This window comes from Lepidochelys kempii, chromosome 26 (genome assembly GCF_965140285.1).
Source record: "Lepidochelys kempii isolate rLepKem1 chromosome 26, rLepKem1.hap1, whole genome shotgun sequence".
Classification (NCBI taxonomy): domain Eukaryota; kingdom Metazoa; phylum Chordata; order Testudines; family Cheloniidae; genus Lepidochelys; species Lepidochelys kempii.
Window position 1 is genome coordinate 1,634,521 of NC_136405.1, and position 12,094 is coordinate 1,646,614.

The 12,094-nt window shown below is 48.2% G+C and overlaps 1 protein-coding gene across 4 annotated transcripts in view; it reads right to left on the bottom strand.

Annotated features, from left to right (window-relative positions):
- The window catches only part of TACC1 (transforming acidic coiled-coil containing protein 1), a 151,183-nt gene that overhangs the window by 61,092 nt on the left and 77,997 nt on the right, over nucleotides 1–12,094 (bottom strand). Inside the window, exon 1 of one of the 4 annotated variants that reach the window (XM_073324731.2) lies at nucleotides 10,069–10,192. The exons of the other annotated variants lie outside the window; for them this stretch is intronic. Within the exon in view, the coding sequence (XP_073180832.1) occupies nucleotides 10,069–10,142 (74 nt within the window). The 5' untranslated portion in view covers nucleotides 10,143–10,192. Of the gene's footprint in view, nucleotides 1–10,068; nucleotides 10,193–12,094 lie in introns of those variants that run through there. 4 annotated transcript variants of the gene reach the window in all.

Genomic DNA, 12,094 nt, shown 5'->3' on the forward strand with positions numbered 1-12,094 from the left:
GGACGCATTCTGCCACTGCTTCCTGGGCAGAAGGCAGGAAGGCGCTAGCAGGAGAATGAGGTCTTTGCCATGTTTTGGTTCATCTTGGAAAGGGAATAATTCTTGAACAGCTTCATCAGTCCTGTTGTTCTTACCAGTATCCTGCAAATCCAGTCCACACTGGATAAGTGTACTGGTAACATGGGCTTTGTCGTGAAGGATGGAGGAATCATAGAAATGGAGGATGGCAAGAGACCTCGAGAGGTCATCTAATCCAGTCCCCTGCACTGAGGCAGGACTACGTATTATCTAGACCATCCCTGACAGGTGTTTGTCCAACCGGCTCTTAAAAATCTACAATGTGGAGATTCCACAACCTCCCTAGGCAATTTATTCCAGTGCTTAACCACCCTGAAAGGAAGATTTCCTAATGTCCAACCTAATCCTCCCTTGCTGCAATTTAAGCCCATTGCTTCTTGTCCTGTCCTCAGTGGATAAGGAGAACAATTTATCACCCTCCTCTTTACAACAACTTTTTATGTACTTGAAGATTATGATCATGTCCCCCTCCCCCTCAATCTTCTCGTTCCAGACTAAATAAACCCATTTCTTTCCATCATTCCTCAGAGATCATGTTTTCTAGAGCTCTAATCACTTTTGTTGCTCTACTCTGGACTTTCTTCAATTTGTCCACTTCTTTCCTGAACTGGACACAATACTCCACTTGAGGCCTTATCAGTGCTCAGAAGAGTGGAAGAATTACCGGTACTTCTTGTGTCTTGCTTACAATGTTCTTGCTAATACATCCCAGAATGATGTTTGCTTTTTTTGCAACTGTATTATATTGTTGACCCACGTTTAATTTGTGATCTACTATAACCCCTGGATCCTTTTCTACAGTAGTCCTTTCTAAGCAGTCATTTTCCATTTTGTTTTTGTGCAATTGATTATTACTTCCTAAGCATAGTACTTTGCATTTGTCCTTACTGAATTTCATACTGTTTGTTTCAGACCAGTTCTCCAGTTTGTCAAGATCATTTTTAATTCTATCCTGTCCTACAAAGTGCTTGCAACCCCTCCCATCTTGGTATCATCCACAAACATTATGAGTGTACTCTATGCAATTAACCAAACATTTATGAAGATATGGAATAGAACCAGACCAAGGACAGGTCCCTGTGGGGCCCCACTCGACGTGTCTTTCCAGCTTGATTTTGAACCTCTGAACTATTTTCTCAATGTGCTTTTCAAGCCAGTTGTGTATCAACCTTATAGTAGGTTCGTCTAGGCTATATTTCTCCAGTTTGTTTATGAGAGGGTCATGAGAGGCAGTATCAAAAGCTTTACTAAAGTTAAGATATATCACATCTACTGCCCTCCCACACCCCTCCATCCACAAGGCTTGTTACCTGTCAAAGAAGGATATTAGGTTGGCTTGACGAGATTTATTCTTAACAAATCCATGTTGGCTTTTATGTATCACCTTAGACTTGCTTCCCATGGACTCTTACCTACCAGTACTACGAGTTTCCTAAAGTCTGCCTTCTTCAAGTCCATTGTCTTTATTTTGCTGTTTTCCCTCCTGCCATTCCTTAGAATCATGAACTCTTCTCATTTCATGATCATTTCACCCATGCTGCCTTCTGCCTTCAAATTCTCAACCAGTTCCTCCCTGTTTGTCAGAACCTAATCTAGAAAGCCTCTCCCTTAATTGTTTTCTCCACTTTCTGTAATGAAAAGTTGTCTCCAATACATTCCACAAACTTGTTGGATAATCTGGGCCCTGCTGTATTATTTTCCCATCAGAGGTCTGAGCAGTTGAATTCCCTCATCACCACCAAATCCTGTGTTTTGGATTATTTTTGACAGTTGTTTAAAAAAAAAGCCCCAACCACCTTTGCTGCCTGGTCAGATGGTCTATAGAAGACATCTACCATGATATCAGCCTTGTCTTTTACCTTTACCCAGAGACTTTCAGCAGGTCTGCATCCCACTCCTATCTCAACCTCAGTGCAAGAGTTTATATCTTTGATATACAAGACAATATCTCCTCCTGAACAAGCTCTATCCCCACAGGTGCTGACTTTTCAAAGTGCCAGGGAATGGGGGTGCTCGACCCCCCCCCAGCTCCGCCCCCACTCCACCTGTTCCCCCAAGGCCCCACCCCTGCCCCGCCTCTTCCTGCCCAGTTCTGCCCCCTCCTCCGAGTGCGCCACGCCCTTGCTCCTCACTGCTCGCAGCGGGCGGGAGGCGGAGGTGCTGATCTGCAGGGCCTGCTAGCGGGCAGGAGGTGCTGGGGGTGGGGAGCTGATGGGGGGTTGCCGGTGGGTGCTCAGCACCCAACATTTTTCCCCCATGGGTGCTCCAGCCCCGGAGCACCCATGGAGTCGGCGCCTGTGCCCTTCTATACCAATATACCAGATATATGAATTATCCCACCAAGTTTCTGTAATGCCAATTATGTTGTAATTGTTATTATTCACTAGTATTTCTAGTTCTTCCTATTTGTTCCCCACACGTAATCTCTTAAATTACTTTTCAGTGTATCTATTGGGAACGTCAGAAGCAATAACCACTAGAGGGCTCCCGAGGATGGCTTTTTCAAATGAAGATGACTGAGTGTAACACTTTGGCCCTCTCTTTCCATCACCCACTATAACGATCACTACAGGCATGTCTGGGATGCAGAGTACACGAGAGAAACAAGTTATTCCTCTTACGGTATAGCCAGCACTAGCCAATGGGTGTGAGGGAAAAGGCTTCAACACCCGTGTATGATTTCCTGCTTTGAGCACATTTCTCTAACTGGATAACTTTCACCCGTCAGAAAGCTCAAAGCAACTGCAATCACCGCAGAACTCCCTTCTCAGAGTGAGTTTAATTTAAAGTGAAAAGCGCTGGTTTGGCAACCCTGGAGAGTGAATTCCTCCATTTATCCAGGCAAGAACGGTGCCAGCTTGTCCACTGCACTGCCTGTGTCTGACCTTGAGGGACCACCTTGGGGAGTGAGACGGAAGCTCAGGCTGCAGGGCAGGCCCTTTCCACCGAGACTGCCAGCCGGGGGCGTTTGGGGGTGGACACCTGCCTAAGATGTCTAAGAGCAGCCAATCGCCACACCGAGGGCACCCAGCCGCTTCCAGGCTGGAATGCCTTTCATTCATTTCCTCCCTGCGCCAGCCTGGCGCCCTGAACTACACGCAAATCCCATCACTGAAACTCTCAGCCAGCCTACGTTCTAAGCACAAGAGTCTAAACATCTGCACTGTCCATTCCTGCGTTTTAGCTCCTTACCCAAAACTTTCTACCCTGGTCCTTTCAGCCTATAATTACGCCTATTACTAAGCACCTCCTCAAGAGCGGAGTTGTGTTGTAACCATAGTTACATAACATTTTGCCGGGGCGAGAAGCCCTGACGAAGCCCTGAGGAATTCTGTAAAGGCGTGCAGGATGGGAGTGCGCGGACAGCTGTGTTCAGGGGCATTCCTATCTAGCCCTCGCCCCGTCCCAATAGGATGGTCACGCAGCTGGGAAACTGCTTTCTCAGATACTTAACGTTTGCCAGCCAAGATCTCGAAAAGGGAATGAATATTCTGCAGGTGACCTCTGCGTCTATTTCTTTGATGAGAATTTCTGGCTGCAGAGAAAATGGCAAATAGAAGCCACAGCTGTTTTCTAGGTATAACGCCGTGGTGCATTTCAGCTATCACAGCAGTTCTCAAACTTTAGCAACCGATGACCCCCATTTTGATTTTAAAAAATTTTGCAGACCCCCATGCCCCGCGCTCAGCCCCAGGCCCTGCCCTCACTCCACCCCTTCCCCCAAGACCCCACCCCCACCTCTTCCCGCCTCTGCCCCACCTTGCCCTACCTCTTTCCTCCCCTCCCCCGAGTGTGCCCCATCCCCACGCCTCCCTCTTCCTCCCAGCTGTTCCACAGCGTGCAGGAGGCGCTGGGAGGGAGAGGGAGGAGTTGATCAGCCAGTCCGGTGGCCCTGGACATGACTTGCGGACCCAGTGAGAAACCCTGAGTGATCACAAACAGCAGCATGGTATGCACGGCTCCCCTCTCACTACTACCTGCCTCCACATGGAGGGAATGCCCAAGAGAGGCAGAGATTATTTTCCATGGGCCATGCAGCCCTTGAGATTGCCAACATGAGACATCAGAAGGTAACGAGGACTCTTTATCACAACTGATCTGGACATACTAATGGAGGCAGAAGGTTCCGTGTCTCATCCTTAGTCCCTTGGACTATCTGCTTCCCTTACTCTTAGCTTCATACGAGTTCAGTAATTGCTAAATCCTGACAAGGCATACCAACACAGCTAGTTCATCGTTTGGCAGTCTCTCAGGCAGAGTCTGGCAGCAACGCAGTATTAAGCTTCAAACCAAGTGCTTTCCAACTTGTAGGGTGTGAAACCTGGACCTGCTACAGGCATCACATTCCGCTCCTAGAGAAGTTCCACATACACTGCCTCACACAGCACGATGAAGTTACCAATAATGAGGTTCTGAAACGTAGTCACTCTGCTGAGACTCAAGTCATGCTCGTCACATCACAGTTACGCTGGGCTGGGCGTGTGCTGAACAACAAATTCAGTATTTGCCTTCTTCTCGCAATCAGCTGGTTGATAATGAAAATGTCAAGAGCAGAGAGAGATTCGGAGGAGAAGCAAAATCTTGGCTGGAGGTTTAAAGAGGCACAAGTGAGGCTTCAGGTTCAGTGAAAACGGATGTGTGTCAACTTTTCTGGCTGCTCCACAGATTATGATAACAGAAGGTCACTGGCTTAAATTAATGGCAGGTAAATTTAGACCAGACACGAGGAAATACTCTTTTATGCCGCATGTAGCCATCCTGTAGTGCTCCCTGCCACAGGAGTGAAGCACTGTACTACAGTGGAAATGCTAAAAAGGGACTCGGGATAATGTTATGACCAATAACAACCTGTGTCATTTGGATGGGTAAGATAAGGGTAATCAAATCACATGCTCCAGGATAGAAGCCGCCAGACAGCAGGAAGGAATCCTACAACTGATATACAACATTACATAATTGTTCTAGTATATTATGGCAGTTCGCCACTTTCCTCTGAGTTGTCAGGGTTAGGTCATTGCCAAGGGAGGATGAAGAACCTGTAGGACAGGTCTGCTCTTCTATGGGAAAGTTTGTGTGTTTCCGCAATGCGTATGAAAGACGCATTCTAAACATAGAGCATTTGACTCTGAGAAATCTAATGAATACTGCCCTGGAATTCGAGGCAGACAGAATGCAATTTCCTCCCTTCTAAACTCATTATTGCTACCCCCTCGTTGCCAGGAGACAGCAGGAATCTTAACTCAATGGGGCATACATGATGCCCAGGAGAACCCAGAAAGGAGGTACGAATTAAATGCTTCAGCCCATTGTTACTGTTCACTGTTCCCAGAGGTGACATTTGCCATTTATTGAGGTCCCATTGAGAGATCATTTTGAACAAAATGAATAGGTTGTCACTGCCAAGTTTTGTGAGCCCCAAAGGCCATCAACCAAGAAACAAACCAAGGGTACATTCTAAATATCTTCTCCCACCATTCTGTTACCAAGACATTTAAAAAATAATCACTAATGTTTATGTAGGACCTACACAACAAATGAATGTGCCTGCTGCTTCTGTTGATAAAGTTAACACACACAACTCACGCTGTGTCAAGGGATGTGATCGTTCTCCTCTATTCGACGTTGGTGAGGCCTCATCTGGAGTACTGTGTCCAGTTTTGGGCCCCACACTATAAGAAGGATGTGGAAAAATTGGAAAGAGTCCAGTGGAGGGCAACACTTAGTGGGCTGGAGCGCATGATTTATGAAGAGAGGCTGAGGGAACTGGGATTATTTAGTCTGCAGAAGAGAAAAATGAGGTGGGATTTGATAGCTGCTTTCAACTACCTGAAAGGGGGTTCCAAAGAGGATGGATCTAGACTGTTCTCAGTGGTACCAGATGACAGAACAAGGAGTAATGGTCTCAAGTTGCAGTGGGGGAGGTCTAGGTTGGATATAAGGAAACACTATTTCACAAGGAGGGTGGTGAAGCACTGGAATGGGTTACCTAGGGAGGTGGTGGAATCTCCTTCCTCAGAGGGTTTTAAGGTCAGGCTTGACAAAGCCCTGGCTGGGGTGATTTAGCTGGGGGTTGGTCCTGCTTTGAGCAGGGGGTTGGACTAGATGACCTCCTGAGGTCCCTTCCAACCCTGATCTTCTAGGATTCTGTGCTGACATTACTAGTGGAGGGATTAGAAGATGCAGTGTGGTCCAATGGTGAGGCTACAGCACTAGAATTCAGGAGAGCTGGGTTCAAATCCTGGTTTTACCACTGGTCTGCTGTATGAACCTGGGCAACTCTCTTTGTCTCTCTATATCTGTTTTTCCGCCCATGCTTTGTCGGCTAAGAATTAAGCTTTTCGTGGCAGGGACTGTACCTTCCTCTATATCTGTACAGTCCCTAGCACAATGTGGTCGTGATCCACTTAGGGTCTCTAGGCAGTTACTGAAACACAAACTGTACATTGACCTCATCCTAACAGCAGAGGGGAACAAAGTCAGGCTAATGTAAGGATTTTGGTTAGAATCACTGGTTCACAAATGGACAAAAGACAACAGCAGCAGTGACGGGGAACATGGCTACAAAAATTAGGTTACATTTGGAATTTTACAGACCGGGGGAGGGCCGGGGGGGCAGTTTGCCTAAGGTGATAGTGTCTCTCCCATGGACACCAGAGGCAGGAAGGTGCTGACAAGTCGTGATGATACAGTCACTACTCTCTGGCCCTCCCGGTCTTTTGTTTGCTCTCATTGCAGGATGGTTTGGGAACTGGGTAAATGCTCTAAAACTAGTTTTGCTGGCTGGCTCCAGACTCATCACAGAACTAGAATAAGAGGGCAGGTGTCTGAGTTACAGCATCAGGAGAACTCCATTTCAAGGATGATGAACTCCTCAGAGCACGCACCTTTGTCAAGCAAGATGCAGAGTTTGGGCGATCCATACATTTTTGTTATTAATACAGAATAATCATCAATAAGTCAATCTTGCCAAGATGGTGAAGACCCAGCACACAATCCTTAGAAAGCACAGAGAAGACCATCAGACTACCTAGAGACAGTCAGGCTACATCAGGTAAAATAAGCCAATAACTTTTCTTCCTAGGTCAGTACGATGTACCTTCTCATCATGTCTGCACCTTCCCTCATACACGGCTCCATCCTGATCAGTTTGCCAACCCAGCTCCTCTCCCTCCTGTAACAGTCACATGCATTTCATCTCATGCCAGGCCACTGTTATTTCTTTCTTCCGGTTACCAGCCTCTGGCTCTCAGCCCCCCAGACATTCTGTCTTGGATACTAGCAGTCATACTAATGGATTTGTTTTTATAATAAACTGTTGTGTCAGGCTTTACTCAGTTTGGCTGGCTTTTGTCACACCCATGGCTGTTTATTAAGCATCTTTTGCATCTTCCTAAGGGCTACAAAGCGATCAGCTGCCTTTCCATTGCTGTGGCATGTGCTTTCCTCTCAGGATTTTCTCACACACAGTGCTCGCTAATTTGTCTTCTAACACTGTCTCTAGCATTTATAGCAAACAATGGTGTGTTCTTCTGTTTGGGATCTCCCTCAATTCACATCCGAGAAAGCATTGTTTATGAGATACAGCAAAGACTTTAAAAGCTAGGACTTTGCTAACCCCCTCTCTGAATCCAGTGTTTGCTATGCAAAAAAGGACTGGCTTGTTAAATATTTACTACAGGTGAACACCTGCTTCAGGTGTGTCTCCCCTTCTCCAAAACCTGGCAGAGACATTAACACACTACAGTACACATATTGCATAAAATGAGCACTGTTTATCTAACTGCATAAGTAGGGCCCTACCAAATTCACAGCCCATTTTGGTCAATTTCATGGTCATAGGATTTTTAAGATCGTTAATTTCATGATTTCAGCTATTTAAATCTGAAATTTCAAGGTGCTGTAATTGTAGGGGTCCTGACCCAAAAAGAAGTGGGGGGGGTGTCAAAAGTTTATTGCAGAGGGGGTTGTGGTACTGCTACCCTTCCTTCTGCCCTGCTGCTGGCGGGGTGCTGCCTTCAGAGCTGGGTGCCCAGCTAACAGCTGCCCCTCTCCAGCTGCCCGGCTCTGAAGGCAACGCAGAAGTAAGGGTGGCAATACCGCGACCCCCCTAAAATAATCTTGTGACCCTCCTGCAACTCCCTTTTGAGTCAGGACCACAACTTGAGAAACGCTGGTCTCCCCATGAAATCTGTATAGCATTGGTAAAAGCACACAAAAGATCAGTTTTCATGGAGGAGACCAGATTTCATGGTCCGTGATGGTTTTTCATGGTCATGAATTTGGTAGGGCCATATGCATAACCAAAGCCTTGACTTAATGCCTGGTGTATTCCACATGCCTCATGACTTAGCCCATGGGTATATTCTCATTTTAAATCTTTTTATAAAAGCAACAACATACTTTATAACATGCAGATATTCCAGGGGTGGGGAATGTAGCAGACAACTGGCTTATTCTTTTTAAAGTTTCTCTGAAAGTTGGATTTTATGATTGGCAGTATCTGTTCTTTCTTGCAGATCATTTACTAATGTGGTTTTGCCTCTGTTTATAGATTTCAAACTCTGCTGGCTGAGAACAGCGTTTTCTGGTCTTACAATGTACAAAACCAAGTCTTGGTAAAACTTCTGTGCTACCTTTTCTAGCCACAACTGACGGACAGCAGTGCTATATGGCAGGATCCTTTGGCTTAAAAGATAACGTTTTATTCTATAAAAGCCTGGGATCTCTTTGTGGGACTGTGATTTTATCTAGCTGAAAAGTTTCTGGATTATACTGAGAGGTGCTGAGTTGAACAGGCTTCTGTTCTGTTCCCATCGGTGAAACAAACAAACAAAAAGTCCCAGCAAGGCAGGGCTGTTTCTTGTGCCAAATCAGATTATTTCTTAAAGGCAAAGGCATTTTGAGGTCACACGTTTGAAAAATGGACCAGACTTCGTAGCTACTTTGAGAAAAAATGTATCAACCTCTCCCTCTCTATCCTAACTGGTCTAGCCTGCTCTGGTAACACCAATTTCCACTTGTTATAACCTGCTTTATACCCATGGGGTCACTTTATACCATTTCACTTTAATTATAAAGTTCACTCCTTGTGGTTTTCATTATGACTGGGAAATATAAACAAAATGGCAACTGTTGATTTTGACTTTAAACTTCAGATAAAATGGGAGCAGGACAGCATAACATAAGGATCTGGAAGCTGCAGTTTCATGGTTAGTAGCAGTATGAAACAAACACAGCACTCTATCAGGAAAGAGAAGGTGTCTCACCAATAACCACTCTAATAACTTCTTTCTAGCTTATACACACTTGCAAACCATTTTTTTCCTGCACAAAACAGGTTTCGGAGCTTTGAATGTCAGCGTGTGAGTTCTTTCCCACATGAAAAGAATGAGCAGACACCAGAAGCATCTTATTTATGTGACTGTGTCATACTAAATAACTTCTTTTTTTTAAACAAACCACTAGAAAACTCTCTAGTTCCAAGAAGCCCCAACATAGAATATCAGGGTTGGAAGGGACCTCAGGAGATCATCTAGTCCAACCCCCTGCTCAAAGCAGGCACAATCCCCAATTTTTTTTTTTTTTTTTTGCCCCAGATCCCTAAAGGGCCCCCTCAAGGATTGAACTCACAAGCGTGGGTTTAGCAGGCCAATGCTCAAACCACTGAGCTATCCCCTCTCAGACTTTGAGTCACTTTCTGCGGTCAGGGGAACCCAGACCCGCTCCCCTTCTGCCTGGCAGCGGCAGATCACACGCAGCTGGGTGGTTCCTGGGGAACATGGACAGGGGGCGAGTCACAACCCCCCCCCATATGCCCAGCCAGAGCCACGCGGCACAAGCTCGCCCTGTCCTGCGCCCCGAGCCTCAGCCAGAGAGGGCAGGGAAGAGGAAAGGTCACGCAGGGCAGGTGCTGAGAGTTGGGGTTATTGGGGTCCCGCGCCCCTGCGAGTGGAACCCCGAGTGTTGCGCCTTCGCCCCCCCGGGACTTGCCTGGTCTCCTCGCGCCCCGGGGGTCTCTGCCCAGCCGCCGGCTCCTTCTGCTTGTGGCTCTGCGCCCCTCCCATGGTGCCTGCTCCCCGCCGGGCTGGCGGCTGCAGTCCCCAGCCCCGGGGCGGCCGGGAAGCGCCCGAGCGGCGCGGCGCGGCGCGGGGGCAGAGACCCGGCCCGGGCTCGGCTGGGGGCGCCCCGGGAGCGCGGTGCCCGGTGCTCCCGGTGCAGGGCGCGGCTCCTCCGGCAGCGCTCGGACTCTCCAGCCCGCCCGGGAGAGAGCAGCTGCTGCCGCGGGGAGGGGCGGGGGTGAGGATGTGAGTGGGGGGGGGGGGTTGCATGGAGGGGGTGCCCTGCAGAGGGGGCAGCCGGGGGGGCTGAGGATGTGAGTGTGGGGGGGTTGCATGGAGGGGGTGCCCTGCAGAGGGGGCAGCCGGGGGGGCTGAGGATGTGAGTTTGGGGGGGTTGCATGGAGGGGGTGCCCTGCAGAGGGGGCAGCTGGGGAGGGGTGAGGATGTGAATGTGGGGGGGGTTGCATGGAGGGGGTGCCTTGCAGAGGGGGCAGTGCGTGTGGGGGGGCATGGAGGGGGGTGAGGATGCCCTGCAGAGGGGGCAGTGTGTGGAGGGGTGGATGAAGGGCAGGGAGAGGATGCTCTGCAGCAGAGGGCAGTAAATTTGCATGGGTGGAGAGGAGTGCCTGCAGCAGGGAGCTGGGGGGACGGGTGCCCTCCCTGCAATCCCTGAATCTTCTATTTCAGTGTGAGATTAGGACATTTCACCCTCCGTTCAGATTTCACTGCGGAGAAGTGTGTGTCTGACACTGCGCAGAATGGGAGTCGGACATCTTGGGGGCTCAGCAAAAGAGACCTCGCTCAGCCAGGAGGGGAAAGCCTGCAGGCCCGAGGGCTTACAGCATTTTGTGGGTGTGCCCCTTCTGCATTGTTTAAAGGAGCAGGCTGCAGTATACTGCCCATGCACAGACACCTGCCCCTGTTACTGACACACAGAATTCCTCCAGACAGGTCCCAAGCTCCCTGGGTGTTGAGTCCGGGCCGAAGCTGATGTTTTACATTCACATTCCTTGCCCCAGTAAAAAAAGAATGAGAACTAAACCCCAGCAAGCTGGTGACATACCATTTTTCCTTGCTCACTATCTCTGAATTATCACAATGTCAAACATCCCAAACAAACTCAACTAGCCGGTGTCCGGGATGGGGGGTTGTCATTTTCAGTCAGCTCTGAGGGGCAGATTTTCAAAAGTGCTGAGGTCCGTTCTTCCTTTCCTAGGTGCAGCTGCACCTACAGTTGAAGGGTGGGTGCAAATCTGGGTGCTTGCAGCTCTCGCTCCCTGACTGTGGGTGCAACTCAAGCAGCTGGAGCTGCAGGTGCTCTGATTTCAATTCATTCTGTAGGTACAAAGTGCGAGGGAAGGGCAGGCCTGAGCCCTGTTGCCTATTTACTCACACCCGTCTAGCGGTGGGGGGATAGAATCAGAGTGCACCTGCACCCTCGCAACAGTCCTGTAACAAAGCCCTGGTTCCACGGGGCGCACAATACTTTTGTCCAAGGTGGAGAGAAACAAACCTTTTACAAAGATGCCAATTGCACCCTCAGAACAGCAAACAGCCCAACAGAAAATACCAGCACATGGTTTAAAATGCTCCAATTGTAACAAAACCAGCTGAGTTTTCAAAAAAGCCTTCCTACAATCTGGACAGCATCTCTCACACTCAGGCATGGGAGACTTTCATCCATATAAACCTGGCCTATAACGAATTCTTGTACTAACAAACGACTGAAACAAATTGTAGTGAGTGCTTGGGACCCAACTATGTACTTCCAATGCCAGAAACTCTCCCAGAGAAGCCTGTGGCTGTTTTTATGCATAAAAGACATGGCATGGGACCCGTGGTGATGGTCTTACACCAGGAAGAGATGGCAGCTATTGTAATATGAGGCGTACACCTACAGCTATATTTTAAAATTATGTTGGTAAATGCATCATTATAAGAAACGAACATGGTACAGG